This window comes from Seriola lalandi, unplaced genomic scaffold, assembly GCF_002814215.2.
Source record: "Seriola lalandi dorsalis isolate HSWRI2012SDOR001 ecotype SW California unplaced genomic scaffold, Sedor1 jcf7180002054997, whole genome shotgun sequence".
Classification (NCBI taxonomy): domain Eukaryota; kingdom Metazoa; phylum Chordata; class Actinopteri; order Carangiformes; family Carangidae; genus Seriola; species Seriola lalandi.
In genome coordinates this window covers 156295-173388 of record NW_019525546.1, presented here as the reverse complement: position 1 = coordinate 173388, position 17094 = coordinate 156295, and the positions used below count along the sequence as shown (strand labels likewise).

At 42.4% G+C, this 17094-nt stretch overlaps 1 protein-coding gene across 2 annotated transcripts in view; it reads left to right on the top strand.

The window, feature by feature from the left end:
- prkcbb (protein kinase C, beta b) overlaps positions 1-17094 on the top strand; it is a 93896-nt gene that overhangs the window by 47768 nt on the left and 29034 nt on the right. For both annotated transcript variants that reach the window (XM_087171400.1, XM_023397130.2), the window contains exons 6-11: positions 418-574; positions 1045-1179; positions 2584-2680; positions 7282-7425; positions 14421-14594; positions 16101-16192. In XM_087171400.1, coding sequence (XP_087027526.1) covers positions 418-574; positions 1045-1179; positions 2584-2680; positions 7282-7425; positions 14421-14594; positions 16101-16192 — 799 coding nt within the window. The remainder of the gene's footprint in view (positions 1-417; positions 575-1044; positions 1180-2583; positions 2681-7281; positions 7426-14420; positions 14595-16100; positions 16193-17094) is intronic.

Here is a 17094-nt window from a genome sequence, read left to right as displayed (position 1 = left end):
TTACAGATCTTCACAGTAACCAGATTACAGTTAAAATTTGTACAGTGAATGCAAAAAATTTGTTACATTATTATTATTACCACTACTTTGAAGATGGCCTTTATTTTACTTAAGCAATTAATAAGGTTGCAGTTAATTACATATTTTAGGTAAATCAATAAATGATTGTGATGACATTGTGTTTTTTATTTTTCCTAATGGTCATTTTAAATAGTAACCCATGATTTGGTGTGCTACCAGAAAATCAAGTCGTCTGGTAAAATATTAGAAATTTTTGCGTTATTCTAAAAAAATCAAGCTCCACTATCACACACACAAGACCATTTCCCATTTCTGTCCACAAAATGTCATTACTGATGATTCTCCCTCTCTTTCCCTACCTCCTTCCTCCTTTCTTTCTTCTCCCTCTGCCTCCAGTCAAAGAGGGTAGGAATCTGGTTCCCATGGACCCGAACGGTCTCTCAGACCCCTACGTGAAGCTTAAACTGATTCCAGATCCCCGCAGCGAGAGCAAACAGAAGACCAAAACCATAAAGTGCTGCCTCAACCCCACCTGGAATGAGACCTTTAAATTGTAAGGCTCCGTTACACCATGTTTGGTTTCTTATATAATTTATTTTTCTGTCTTTGCCTTTTCCTCTCTTCTCCTTCCTTCAGTCTTTCCCCATCTTTATCTCTGTTTCTTGTCTTTCATCTCTCTCACTCTCTCAGTGCGGTGTTTTAAGAGCATCACATTATGCTCATCTTTCCAAGCATGTGTAACCGCTGGCACTCGGATAAAAACATCTGGCTCCTTATTCACAAAACCTTGCTTTTGGGGTCGGTTCCTGCAGTTAGCTCCAATTACATTCTTAATAAGCCACATCGCAGTTTGCATGGAAGAAGACAGAGATTTGCATTTTCAGGCATCTGGGTGCAGATGCTCGGTTTGAAAGGCATTTTTTTGCACCTATGCAACAAATCAAAAAGTTGAATATTAAATATTGAAGAGGTAAAAAAAAATGGCCATCATCCAGTTGTTGATTGTCCCCGTTTCTCTCCCAGCCACCTGAAGGAGTACGATAAGGACCGTCGTCTGTCGGTGGAGATATGGGACTGGGATCTGACCAGCCGCAACGACTTCATGGGATCACTGTCCTTTGGCATCTCGGAGCTCCAGAAACAAGGAGTGGATGGATGGTGAGATTAAAGGAGGGATGGAGGGATGAATGGAGGAGGGGATGGAGAGACGTGAGGCAGAGAAACAGCACAGGTAGAGGAGGAGGGAGAGTGAAGGTGACCTTGTTCATTATTGCACTGTTGGAGAAATACTTTAGTTGGAGCTCCTCTTTTCATTCATGCCAAAGCATCTCTGCCCCGTCTCTTTATCTCTGCTTCTTTATCTCTCCACTACCCTCCCTCCCACTCTCTCTCCGTAGCTCGGTCTCTATATCTCTCTATCTTCCTCTCTTCCTGTCTTTTTTGCTGATGCTGCCCTGTCAGGGATTTTAATGAGATGCCAGCGTTTGAGGTGGAATGGTGGAGGTGGAGAGATGCCATTAAAGACCTGATATTCAGAGCAGAGAGAACTTGTGCAAGTGTGTGTTTTCCTCTACTCCATCTATGTGCAACTCCAAAGCCTCACACCTGCTGGCAGCAGGAGCCAGGGGGAGGAACACAGCCAATGTGACATGAACACAACAGCTGCGGTTTACGGCTAAAAGTTTGCATATTTCTCCAGGTCGTTGCCCTCTGTGGGAGGAATGTGAAATTATTTTCGAAAGAGTTGAGTTTAGTGACTTCATCTCACTTTTCTATTGTCTATAAATGGCTATATATCCTAGCAAGAACCCCAAAATAAGAACTGCAACCTGTTTGCAGTTTGTTTGCCTTTCATTGCTTTAGATGTTTCCACTGTGCAAAGGCTTCAACAGAAAGTCATCTTTAAAGTGGCAATAACTAACAATGGATCACATGTACATTTCATCTGTAGAAAACTCTCCACTCTCCTCTTCCCTGAATGAAAGATGAAGTAAAGCCCTAAAAGTATTCACATGATTTAACGTCATCAACAGCAGCAACATAGTGCGATTTCAACCTGTTGCTGCTATTTGACAGTACTGCCCACATGTACAGCGATGACGTTTACACAGCGATGACCATTTACCACCAAACATGTCAGCATGTCAAGCTAAAAAGGAATCAGGAATCCCGTCGATAGAAATGGTCACAAACAACAGGATCCGTGTTTTCTGAGAAAATTACAGCTGAAAAAAGCATTAAAACTCAGCTCGATGTCGTTTCAGTGAATGTGTTAGTTTTGCTGTGAGGTATGAGGTTGTGGCATCGGTTATAATAGGGCCAATATGGAAAATTACTGTCTGTTGATTGTGTGAAATGATAAGCATCTCAGCTGTGCTTTGGCCCATCTCTGTCAGATCACCATGAAGGAGAGTGAATTACTAAATAATCAGCTGATTATTCTTCGAGACTTTAAATCGGATTGCACTACCTGTCAGCAGCCTCAGCTAATGGCGGCAGTTAAACGCTTAAATCGTATAAACTAATTGTGAATTGATTTGACGGGAAATATTCTCTCGTCAGGTTTAAGCTGCTTTCCCAGGAAGAAGGCGAGTACTTCAATGTTCCCGTTCCTCCGGAGGGGGAGGAGGGCAACGAGGAGCTACGGCAGAAATTTGAGGTGTGTGCGCATTTGAAGCTTTAGTCTAGTTGTTTTTTTTTTTTTGTTTTTTTTTTGTTTTTTCATGTTGAAGTGTATATAAATGTGTGCTTGCATATGTTTGGATGTGTCGGCACGGTAGGCTTGTGAATGTGTGTGTGCACAGTGCATCTTTGTGTGTCTGAGTGAGAGCCTCTCTGGGAGAGCTGTTAGCAGTTGGCAGACACACTTATAGTACCATCCGGTCTGGCACACTGCAGGTCCAGACGTGTGTGTGTGTGTGTGTGTGTGTGTGTGTGTGTGTGTGTGTGTGTGTGTGTGTGTGGCTGACCAATAGGCCCACTCATTAACACATTTGGCAAAGGATAACCCCACTCTGTGCATTTCCTCGTTTTTCTTCTCTTTTCCTCTTCTCCTTGTGTCTTGCCGTCACTAAGCCACAAAACATTAGAGTCTCATTTTGTAACGTGCTGTTGTTCACAGAGTTAAGTGAAAGTGTTTGGGGGCAGTTTTGCTTTTGTTTCCTTTTGCTTTAGCTCCACTTGTGGTTTGAGGACAGGTTCCAGTTTTAAAACAGTGAAACCATGACAGTTTCTTGCAAATCGTTAGATTTGAAGATTAATACCCCTCTCATGACTGTATGGGAAATAAGGCTAAGGATCGTTTCCAGTCTTTCCAGTACGCTGACTGGCCAACTTTAGCTTCATGTTTAACTATACAGACATGAGAGTGGTATCAGAATCTGAAAACACTAAATTATTCCTTTAACAACATGTTTTGTCTGTTTTGAGCAGCTATCATTCAGTTGAGGTTTGTGTGGTCACCATGTAAGAGGTGCCTCAGCGGCTGAGACGCCAACTTCGATTGCAGGTTTTGATCAACTATTTTTCCCCCTGCGACCGCAACATGTGACATTTAGCCAACTGTGATATCCCTCCTCTTCAGAGTCTTTTCACATGTCCACATCTGTCCTGCTGCAGGACGTTGCTATTATGTGGTAGTTGGGAAATCTGTAAATCTTCTTGTTTGCTTTTTTATTTTACCGGGACTCCTAAGGTATACTTAATTTTTATCACATATTCTGTGATTCTTAGATAAGTATGTGATCACAGTATGTGATCATTTTCATTGTCACATTCAGACTCTTAACTCAACACACTTGTTTGATTAAGAGTCTGCATATTGACTTTATCGGGAGGTACTGTAGCCTTCTATCCTCCATTTCTCTCCTCTTTTCCTCCACCCTCTCTTCCTATGGCTTCCTCCTCTCTCCTTCAGTTATCTGTCTTGTCCTCTGTCACCTTCAGTGCCCCCCTGTGTGTTTCTCTCTCTTTATCTGTTTTTCTTCCCATCCATCTCCTCAAGGTCATGGTCCTCAGACGTTCACTGAGACACATTCTCAGGGGGCTGGCTATCTCTCTCTCACACACACACACACACACACACACACAAACACAAGCGTGTAGGCAACCTCTAGGGTGAAGCTCAGACAGAAAGAAAGACACAGGGAGAGGCAGAGAGAAATTTCACTTTGGTAACATGACCTGCATGCCTCCATTACATGTTATCCAGAACCACACACACACACACACACACACACACACACACACATACAAGACAGTCACAATGATAAATAATGCATGTCATGGGTACACCTAGTGTGTGTGTGAGTAACACTCAAAATGTTATTCAGGGGTAGTTAAGGAGAAGATTATTTTATGCTTCTTTATACTTGTACCATGTTTATCTTACAGCTGCAGTTTCTTGTTACTTTGCATATTAAGATTTTAAATACAGAACATGATGAGCTTATAAAACATGATTTGTTGTTGGCAACTGTATGTAAAACAGAATTTGCTCCAACTCAACCGACTCCCACTGTTCCAACTGCTTCTTACATTAAAGAGCAACTTAATGCATCAGTAAAAATAATCTAAAATTGATCTGTGATGCTTCAAGTACATTTTATAAGCTAATATACCTTTCACTCACTCACTCACTCACTCACTCACTCACTCACTCACTCACTCACTCACCCTATATTGTTTTATTCATACTCTTTCCTGTCTATCTGTTGTCTTTCCTCGCCTTTTCTTTCTCTTACCTTCGCTTTCTCCATTTCTTCTATATACACGCAGGGGTGTGAATTAATGTGTGTGTGTGTGGGGGGGGGGGTTGGTGGAAAGATAAAGCTGGATGAGATATAAAGATGTGAGATCAAGGCGGGCGAGTGAGAGGAGATTTATTGACAGCAAAAGAAACAGCAAGTTTCAACTTCTGTAATTACCAGAAACTTTAAAATAACGTGTTAATTTGATGCATTTCCACAAGCTGCAGCAAACAAAAAATGATGTATGTGTCGTGGAGGTGGTGATAATCTTTGATGCTAATCTCATAGTCATCCAAACAAATCACCTGCAGAGACTCACTTGAGGTTGTTCGTTAACAAACGACACCACATACAAACGAACAGAGTATAAACTCCTTCTAAATCTGCTGAATTGATTTAAGTAAATCTTCAGATTGCATTTTATTTACATGTAACTCAGAGTGATGGTGACTTTGCAGCCATTTCACCACAGGGTTTGTTGACTCTTCTGTCGTTCCTTTCAGCAAGCGGGAGATATCACAGCTGTCAGAAAATCCACAATATCTCAGACTCGTGATTAGAACTTGAGTCTCACTGTGTGTGAACATGGCTGCTGCCCTGAGGCTGCATCAGGACAGTGTCTATGGAGGCAGTTGAAGGTTTTTCTAACGTCATCATTTATTGCACAGGTGCATTTTCGTCACCAGTTTAGTGCACACGTTGTTCTTTATTCACAAAAGCAAGAACCACCTCAAACCCGTGTTAAAAGCTTTTGGGGTTTTGTGACAGTTTCTCAGATGTTTCCGTTTCCATTCAACCTTTTTACAGTAATATTTTATAACGTGCACAAAAAAACACTTGATTGTAGACAGAGACAGACGGGGAGAGAGAGAGCAGCATTAATCTCTGAAGGCTTTGAGAGTGTTGCCTTCAGCATGGTCTGCTGCTCACAAATACCTCGACTGCTCCTCCTCTGTGTGTGTGTGTGTGTGTGTGTGTGTGTGTGTGTGTGTGTGTGTGTGTGTGTGCTTGCGTGTGTGCGTGTGTTTGTGTGTCACAACAGATGGAGACAGATAGAGCCTTTTATCCATAGATGAGTCAAAAACCGTATGGGTTGCATCACACAGTACACAACAAACAGCAGCAGAGTAGTTGGATGCCTCACTCTGTCAATTTTCAAGATGAGGCGGAGGAGAAATTACTGCAACTGCACAGGACAGAGGAAGTGCAGGGAGACTCAGTGCGGATCAGCAATTTAAGATAAGATGTGATAAGATAAGATGTATTCATCCCGTGTGTCTGTTTCTGAGTGTGTAGGCGCTGTGTTAATGCCTTAAGATCATAGATTAAATTGTAGCACAGCTTAACAAAGTGGAGAATAAAATTATAATAGAAGTTTCTTATGACAGAGACAGGACAAGGTCGAGGCAGAGATGGATAAATTGAGAGTGAGTTAGAAATGAAGAACAGAGTGAATAGAGGAGAGGGACAGGGAAGTGGTGACAGACATGAATAAATGGAGAGTCAGAGACACGGGCCACATGTATTAAGATGAAATAGAAAATGAATTATTTTAGAGAAAGAGAGATGGTGCAAAAACTTTCAGAGTGAGTGGGAGAGAGCGGTTGAAGGACAGAAACAAGGGAAGTGGTGACAGTCATGACGGAACAGAGTGACAGACGCGCAGGGAGGCCATATTTGTTATGGAAAGTGTGAACTGGGGAGTAAAGTGCCTGTACAGAATAATTGAAAGTCTAAAAACTTTCCCCTATTAACATATTTGCCAATTCCACTTGTGGTGCTATTAAAATGCCCCACATTTTGAAAAAGAGGCCTTACCAGCAAAAGTCGTGTGCTGTTTGGTGTTTAAGGAAAGTTTCGTGTTAGAACTATGGTGTCTATAATCTGAAGTTAAACTGGTTTTGTGTGTAAAATGTTAACATTTCCGTGTGAGTCAAGCTTCTTATATCTTTTGATCACTGTTCGCAGTGCTGACAGTGATGTCCAATAACCTTGATCTGGTGTGAAAATTCAAGCATCTTAAATGTAGCACAAGCATCAGCGTTTCACTGTCAAACAAATGTTTTGTAACTTGGTGATCGGATTATTTGGCACATTTACCATAAACAATAAAAATTGGGTAGAGATAATTAGTAGCATATATGTTGTATATATATTTGTAAGAAGGAGCTATTCTTTGCCCGGCTTGCTAAAGAGAAAAATGTTACACTGATTTTTCACTGATATTCTAATGTATCAAAATTACTGAAATTATTTATTGATTTTAAAATAGCACCTCTGAATGAGACTAGAACCACCAGGACAAATGTGGGTGTGGAAAGTGAATGAGGAAATCTCTTGCTTCCATCAATAAATACTGTTGAAAGGCCCTGTGTCACTAAGCTGCCCCACCCCTACATTGTTTTAAATGTTAGTAGGATCAGATATATTATGTGCCAACTCCACTGCAGTGTCTTTGAATGTTTAAGGTTTTGTCTGATCTTGTCCCCTGTTGTGTCCTTCCTCCATCCAGAGAGCTAAGATTGGTCCAGGCAAGAACACGGAAGGCAAATCGGCCAATGCTGCGTCCCGCTTCGACTCCAATGGCAACCAAGACCGCATGAAGCTGTCTGACTTCAACTTCCTGATGGTGTTGGGAAAGGGCAGCTTTGGCAAGGTGAGGCCATGGTGTTGATCTGTGTGTGTGTGTGTGTGTGTGTGTGTGTGTGTGTGTGTGTGTGTGTTTGTGTGTGTGTGTGTGTGTGTGTAGACAAGCAGCTGAGACGCTAGTGGCAGTGTGGATTAAAATGTATGTCCACTTTGCAGCAGATAAAGGATTGTAAGTGAACTGTGTTATTCCTTCTTTCAAAAGTTTCACATCAGCAGATCACAGCAGAAAAAGCAGCAGCCATCATGTACTTGATTTCTTTCTGTACCTTACATCACATCCTAATAACGGATTCTCAATAAATGCAGGATATATGGCGACGATGGACATGTGAACACGTAGTTTAATATCCGCGCTCTAACTGCATGCTATGATAAATCCCTCTCTGAGCATCTGTGTGTGTTTTGTTTGGCTGCATGTTAGAGCTTTCTAATCTAACGCACAAGGATCCACACACAGGGCTTAGAGGAAAAGCAAAGATGGACAGAAAGTCCTGGATAGAGATAGAGAGAATTACAGGAGATGAAGTGCAGGTAGACAGAGATGGATGGAGGGAAAGGGACAACGAGAATGACATGACAAGTGGAGGGGGTGATGAAAGGAGCGAGAGACAGAGATGTGAGAGGATGGCGGCAAGGTTGGCATGAATGAATTTAGCGAGAGGTAAAAACGTCAGACTGAATGAAAAGCGGGAGAGTGAAAAGGGAGGGGGAAACCATGGTGAGGGAAAACTGACATGAATGAATGAAAACCAAGGCAAGAAACGGAAAGAAAAGGGAGGATGTGGCGAGAGAGAGAAAGAGAGAGCGAGAGGAAATTGGGTAAAGGATGGGTAGAGCAGCAGGGCGGAGAAAGGGAGAGAGAGAGAGAGAGAGTGAAAGTGACAGAGAACGACAGAGAGAAAAAGAGAGACCATTGTCTGTGTACCAGACCTGTATGCTGGCTGCCTGTTTCCATGGTAACAGGCATTTAAAGCTACACTGATGCGTCAACGTGGAGAGACAGAGCCGAGGCTCGATCGTTACCGGAATACCAGACACACACACGCATACACACATTCCTGAGACATGCTCAGATACGCATGAGTACACACACACACACACAGCCGGAGACTGATACAATCACACATGCATACATGATCGTCCATTCTTCATTTAGGCCTATACTATGTACACACACACACACGACACGAAGGCACAGACACACACACCAGTAAATTCTGTGAATACTAGCTCCGCTCAGCAAGCTGATGTGAGTGTGTGTGAATACCAACTGATTTAAGAAATAAAGAGACACACACACAAACAGGCGCTCATGTGACGTGTGTGTGTTATTTTAATGTTCCTGAGTTTGCGTGGGAGGCAGGTATCCTCAGAGCTGTGCTTTCTGCTTCATTGTCTGAGGACATCTGCATCACATGCTAACATTTCACTGTGGACCTTCTTACAGTCTGATAATAACATGAGCACACACACACACACACACACACACACACACACACACACACAGACACAGACACAGGTAAGCCTATCTCATGGGCAGACACATGCACGCTCATGCTTTTGATTGACTAGTATTGTCATGGCTCTATACACCCATGACAAGCATACACGTGCTTCATGTGCATAAGCACACATCTGCAGAGCCGGACTTCTGCTGTTACCACACACTACTTTGATCATAGCGTCATGGACAGCCACTTAAATCCTCAGCTTTTAGGCAATTTTTGACAATTAGTCTATGTTACTGAGGCTAAGGAGGGTTTTAATGAGTGGTAGAAACATAATATCAGGTGCTTACAGACCTAATCAATTTGTCAGTCATATTGGGTCTCAGCCCCAATATGAGCAGGCTCTGGTTGGGTTTGCTTGTGGCGTTGCAGACCAATAAATGGAATTGATCACAGGATTTTATGATAGATTTGTGACACCCCAAACATGATATATCAGTATGGTCTGTTGTTTTTGCTGTTGTAAAATCGAATGATGTGCCATGTGGCTAGGGAGAACTTGCAAATTGTCATCTGATGTGGACAGTTAAATGTGGACAGAAAAAGAAAGTGAAATGTTTTGGTTAAATTAAAAATACCAACAGCACATACAAGTCCCATTGTGACCTACAGCGACAGTCTGTGCGGCGCTAGACATAAAATACACAGTCTTGGTGGAAATAATGACTGCATACCACAGAATACTGCACAGGCCACCACAACACAACGTAGTGCAGTGCAGCAGAGTGTGGTTTCATTTATTTTGCCTGGGTAAATTCACTCCGCAAGGTCAGCAGAGAAAACACACTGGCATCATTTACGACATATGACAGTTAATCTCCTCGGGACGGCTGTTCTGTCAAATGACCCTGAACAACTTTCTTGGGTAAAAAGGCCGACAGTGGCACACACCACAATTCATACCGGAGTAGAGTAGCCAGTTTATGAATGACACCGACAGCAATGGCCTTGAGTAAGACACTGACCCTCGACGAGATAATGACATGTAACTCTGGCTGCCTAAAATTACATGCAAAACATGAAGGGAGTAATGAATAAAACAACATATGCTCATCTTCCCAACATTGGCCACCGTGGACAGTTGTTGCTTGTGGTATGTGCATCTTCTGTCTGCACAGGCGTTTTGATTTCTGATGAAACCTGGTGGTTTTATGTGTTCCCTCTCTTGTGTTGGTCTTGTCCTTGTCTTTGTGGTGGCATAAAATGAGCTTCAGGCCAGATGGTGTCCTTCCTCTCCGTTTTAACTTTATAGAGTTTTTATTTACATAGAGTCACTCTGCCACCATATGGGATGAGTTCATGCACACCCGAACACACACCCTTTCTCTTACAATTAATGACTTCTTTTTTTTCTTTTTTTTCTTTCTTTTGTCAAAGGACACCACCAGCATACATCCAACTTCAATAGATATAAAAAACCTTAATACTGAATGTTTCAGTGCACATTCTTGAACTGTGGCTGCCCGCACGCACACACACACACACACACACACAAATATAGCTTTTTGTCCATCTGTGCTGCTCTCCCTGTAGAAACCTGAGCCCAATAACCCCTTTATATTAACATACCTGAATATGTATAAGACATGAACAGCAAAGTTTCCGATCTCATAGGGAAGGAAGTGGATATAAGGTCACTCATATTGCTCTATTCCTGACAGGTTCAGAGAGAATAATGAGTGTGATATGTTTCCCATTTACATCATTAAGCTGACACTTATCTACAGCAACTTATAACGAGTGAGCAGATAGTGGTTCTGCTCAATGCTCACAGACGCTTGACAGCACATGTTTCTGTTTGCAGACGTACAGTCAGTTATATAGTAAAACACGCCCATTAATCAGTAAAACTCAACTAAACTTGAGCAGTTTAGCAGCTGCAAATTTTTTCTACTCATGAGGTTCACCCCGTGTTTTATGCAAATTAACAAAGGAAATGTAATAAAAGGCTTAAATATGAAATTCGATTGGATGAGAGTTCCTTTGTTGAGGTCCCAGAACTCAATTAGCCTTGTGGAATCTACAAACACACCATGCTAGCCATATAATGGAAAGCTCAGCTGTTTTTCTTCCACTTTCTTCTTGCCTGTTCGCACCCTTGTTTTAAGATAAAATGTTAAAGTGCTTTTATTGGTTTTAGGATGATAGAAAGAGGAAAGCTATGCAGCAAGGTGACAATTTTCAGCAGCGTGGTCGAACATGTGGAAATGATACTATATCTGTGCTGATAATAGGGAAATTGAAAATGGGGTATCTTGCTCTGTGTCCTTCTGCAGCATCAAGAAGCCTCATAGAGCAGGTTTTGCCATTAGCTGTCACTATAGCTGTTTTTAAAAATATAAGACATGCAATGATCTTGAAACTGTGCGCTTCAATCTGACTCTTTAAAATAACAATGAAGTTATCTAAATATTCCCATGGTTAGTGCTGCTTTAAACTCTGTCTAGCTATCATACGTTCTTTAAAATAGACTGGTTGCTAGCTAATAACTCCTGTACTTTTTGCTGGTGTATGCTGTTTTAGCTTCAAACAATATAAGTGTCATTTCTTGAAAGAATCATACCACTAGTTACAAAATCAGCTTTAAATGAACAGTTTGAAATTTTGGGGAATTAGCTTAGCTTAATTAGCTTAATGTCTGTAAGTAGCAAAATCTGTAACGTTGGGTAATGAGCTCATGCTGTGTAATACAAAGATTCTACAATTTTTTTTATAGATTATTAATAAGATGTAATGTGTTAATTGATGAGCTTTAGAGGTGCTGGTAGGCAGATTTTATTACATGTGAAGTGAGCCAGACTAGATGTTTTCCTGTTTCCAGCCTTTATACTTGGCTAAGCTGAACATTTTCTGGCTTTTCTGGCATATTGAATGTACAGTGTGATTTTTATTTTCTTATCTAACTCTCTGAATTTCCCCAAATGTGGAACATTTGCTTTAAAGCTCCATTTTCTCAATGTGTCAAGGTTAACTTTACACACAGCACAGACACCTTTTACGTCGCAGTTGCTGATATAATTCTCCCCATACGGATCCCAGAGAGTTGAAGTCTTCTGACCTGGTCACAAGTCTGCTTCAACTTTCATGAGATGACCTACGATCTGAGACTCGACCCACATTTGGCCTGCTATTTCCAGCAGCTACTGGATTCTTTGGGAGAAGAGGAGATGAGAAAGGGATAGAAAAGTAGAGAAGGGAGACATGGAAAAACCAAAAGGGAAGAGGTGGTGATGAAAAAGGAGAGGAGAACAGGAAACGGTAAACAGGAGAGAGGAAGATGAGACAGAAACGTTTATTCCTCTGGTTGACTGCAGCATAAGCCTGACCTTGGCTACAAGACATTTTAACTGCTGAGCACACACACACACACACACACACACACACACACACACACACACACACACACACACACACACACACACACACACACACAAATCAAACAAATCAAACGAACAGTAATGCAGAGGCATCTCATAGTGGGAGCATTCTTGTCATATGTCTTGTCGACCTCCTCAGGGATCAGTCGCCACACCCTGTGTTATTGTGTGGGTTTTTAATCTTAATTTTTGTGTGTGTGTGTGTGTGTGTGTGTGTGCATCTCACAGGTGTGATTACAAGCAAATGTGTTCCCAGACTAAACAATGAAGTCACATAGGATCCTGAATTGCAGAGCTGCTGCCTTCCTCCTGTCCCTCCTCTCCTCCCGTCCTTCACTTCCTCCTTCACTCCCACTTTTCTAATCCCACTCACCACCTCACCCATCCGACTTCTCTTTTCCCGGCCCCCCAACTGTGTGGCCTAAAGATCCTGAAAAAGAAACGTGAAATAAACCCCTCTTGCTCCTTCTTTCTGTTCTGACTTTTTTCTCCTCCCTGATGTTAGTGAAGGGCAAAGAGAAGCCAAACACTATAAAAATCTAACTGAGGCACTACAAATCCTCGCTCTGTTCCCATCCACTGCCTTTCTGTTATTCCCTGCTTTCCTCTCTCTCCTCTGCTCTTGTCTCTAGTTAAGAAAATGCAAAGGAGAAAGACTAATTAAGGCTACCATACACTGTACCCTTTGTCCAGGGCTGTGCGGGCTCAAATGTTTTATCATCGACTGGGCATCGTCAAAACTTTGACTTTGTTAGACATTTTCACAATACGACTCCTGCCTCCACATCCACAAAACAACCAATCGGAATATGATGTGAAACTGCACAGAATACACTGACCATATCCACAGATTTTACACATGACGTTCAGTTTACCCAATCACAAGCCTGTGAAAACTGTTGTATGTGTATACATCTGCTGGCGCTGTGGAGGGACCTTTCCACAGTTTTTAAGTTAACTAATCTGATGTTGTCATCAGGGTTATCTATATATAAGTTAGACTCAACACTTATATTTTTATGAGAAAACATAAGTTACAAATTGTATACGTGGACTTTGAAAGAAGAGGCAGGAAGGGTCTAAAGGAATTCAACAACATTATGGAAACTGCAGGATCCGTCATTGTATGGGTCAGAATTTTTGAGGCTCAACCCATAATTGGGCCTAAATATCGGGACGCGCATTTTTTTTGTCATTGCTCTGGATTCGACCACTCTTTTCTTTTTTATGCATCTCTTTTGAGTCCCGCACTCAATTATGAAAAGTCACTTACCAGTTACCTCAAAGGGGACCACCTGTGTTTTGTGACTGTAGTATTTACTCTGTGAACAAAGTGACTTCTTAGGATTGAGTGGGACTCCTCCTCTGTCATTAATAGTCAATGTTTTCTCTCGTGAGGCCCCCCAACATTGTGAATGCTAAATCGCTGTTCCCCTTTAAAACAAAACAAAGCTTTTACTTCGCTTCATTTTCAAAAGATGTCTGTGGCACAAAAGGATGATGCAAGTTGTCTTAGTGCCACAATTCACCAGGCCTTTATCTCACAATCTGACAAGCCTCAGAACCGATACCGTGATAGTGACACAAAGTGCGACCAAAATTTTATTAGACCTATCTCACACAGAGCGACACGGAGTAAACTTGCAAGATAGCCGCTATCACAGGATGTAAAGGAGCCTTTAATCACTTCCTTTCCCTCTGCCTTTCTTTTTCTCTCTGCTACTCCTCGGGTCACATCTTGAAAAATGATGAGTCAGTCTCGTCCTGTTCTTCCCTCCTGTCCTTACCCTCTTTATTTCTGCCTTGACTGTCTAACCCAAAACAGTCAGAGAAGCTTTTCTTCATCACTCTGCTCCTTTATCCCTGCCCTTTACAGTAGCTCCCCTGTCTCCCCTGCTGTCCCTGCCTCCCCTATCTCTCTGTCTGCCTCCCATCCTCGGCCTCTCTCTCCCTCGTTCTGTCTTTTCTTCACTGCACCCTTCTCTCCTCCAAGGTGATGCTGGTAAAAGACATGAGAGAAGCTGTGTGCCATAAAGATTTTGAATACTGATGAATCTATCCTCCTCGTATTTCCCCATCTATCCTCTCCATCTCTCTCTCTCTCCCTCTCTCTCTAGGTGATGCTGGCGGAGCGTAAAGGGACAGAGGACCTGTACGCCATAAAGATCCTGAAGAAGGACGTGGTTATCCAGGATGATGACGTGGAGTGCACCATGGTGGAGAAGAGAGTGTTAGCGCTGGCTGGAAAGCCGCCGTTCTTAACACAACTGCACTCCACCTTCCAGACTATGGTAGGGTATTTGTGTGTTTCATGTACATAAGCACTAGCAAAACACACACACACACACACACACACACACACACACACACACACACACACACACACACACACACACACAGTACAATGGTTTATTTAGGGTAGGACCTCTGGGTGTTTTATTTTCCTATTGTACAGTATGTACAGGCTTTTTGTGCTTCCTCACTGATTTCACACACCTGCCTGTGAGATTAACATCCAACCAAACAACGTTTAACATCATATTATGACAAGGCAAAAAGGAATAAGGAAGCTATTCAGAGTATTACCAGAAATATAGATCATAGACCTAATATCAGATGGTTCCATTTTGTTTTATTAACTGTTGGTGCAGGTGACTGGATGAACTCCTGCTCATACATACAAACATACACAAACTAGAAATCTGTCAATTTCAGATGATTGTGGATAACTGTATTCTGTCTTTCTGGATTCTTTGCCGGATGAAATGACACTTTGATACACATGACACCCACACGTTCCCGTTCTGTTCGATCAGAAGCGAGCCACAGTGCAGCGTCCTGCTGAAGGGCACAGCGGCTCTGCTGTGGAGCGCTGTGGTCTTAGCAGCAGCCACCCTGCCTGCTGTCACCAGCTCACAGCTAGCATACACAGGCTGGTTTCATATTTGATTCATGCTCCTGTTCTGACATGTAATCCATATAGAGATGAGTCAACAGAGGAGTAAATGTAGCTCACTGAGCACATGTCATTTACATTCACACGATCCATAAAAACACTCAAACTTTTATGTTTTCATTGATTAATGAACATTTATTTGATGTGACGAAAAGGCTAGACAAATAAAGTTGACCTAACACACACACACACACACACACACACACACACACACACACACACACACACACACACACACACACACACACAAACTAGAAGTGAGTGTGTTAATCCTCCACAGCACTAAGTCTCTGACCGGAGAACGGCTTCCATACATATGGGACTTAGCAGGCAGTTCTACACATATAGGCAATTACAACATGCATGCATAGACAGATACATGCCGTATATGATTTGTAGTGCACACACACACACACACACACACACACACATGTATTTTATTCATACATGCAGTACACACACACACACACACATACACACACACACACACACCAAATCCTTCCACTCTCTCTCACACACTGCACCTTATTGGCAATTTCTGTAGATAATGGAGAAGAATTGGCTCTCAAATTGATGTCGCTGTGTTCGCTCAGTTGAAGACTGATTGGACGCACAGACGACAACCCCAGTCACCTCTTTCCCTACCTCAAACCCCCCCACCCCCCCACCATTTTCACTTCCTATGTCATTTTCACCCCCTTTTCTCTCCATCTATGCTTTAATCTTTTCTCATTTGAGTCGTCACTCTTTCCCTCACATTTCTCCGCGACCTCTCGCCTGCGTGTATGAACATGTCCTTTTTGCCTTTTCTTTCTCTTTCTGCCCCTCTGTCTCTCTGTAGGACCGTTTGTATTTTGTCATGGAGTACATAAACGGTGGAGATCTCATGTATCAGATTCAGCAGGTCGGCAAGTTCAAAGAGCCCCATGCTGTGTGAGTACACACACACACACAATACACACACACACAATACACACACACAAAGCAGCATTTGCAGACTAACAGCTGAGATACCTTTCTATGCCATCATAACACAAATCTTAATCCCCAGCTTATAGGTGTTTCACGGTTTAGTGACACTTTTTTAATCATATAGAATAAGCCATCAGCAGTTTGACTGGCTCAGGTGATGGATGAGCAATCGGAGTGGAGCCTGCAGATGAAATGTGTCGTTTGCCCCAATGCACGTTGCGGCTCTGAAGAACTTCAAAGACATTAAAGTAATCCAGCAGCTCCTGAGAGTTTCCAGTGTGTGGTAGAATACCTCCAAAACTGCATAATATAATTAAGGTGACTGGCGAGATCACTGGTGTCGAGCCGAACCGGCGGGCTGACGTATTTGACAAGCGGGCTGTCTGGAAAGCGAGAGCCGTGGAAGAGTTTGCCCTTCATCTGCTTTGTAGAGAATTAGACTTTCTTCCATCTGGCAGGAGGTTTAGACTGCTGAGGGCATATCGAACAGGGTGAGGAATTCTTTTATCTAAGGCCATCAGCTCGTTCTACTCTGTTTAATGTATTTATCAGACAATAGTCAGGATATTCTGCTCCATGGATCCTAGAACAAATGTCTCAGCGCCTCGTCTTGTGTGTCTTGTATTTACATTCTGCATCTAGAGCCGTGTTCGCTTCCTGTTGCAGCGACTCCTCTCTGGTCATCATTCTGATCACAGATGAAACATCCACGAAGCTCCAAACGGCGTATTTATCGCCGCTATCCACACCTTCGAAATATCTTGAACGCACACTTTCTAAACAGACACTGATTGTGCACGCCCACGAAAAAACACACACGCACAACATAGTAGAACGCGTGGTCAATGTGTCCAGACTCCTCC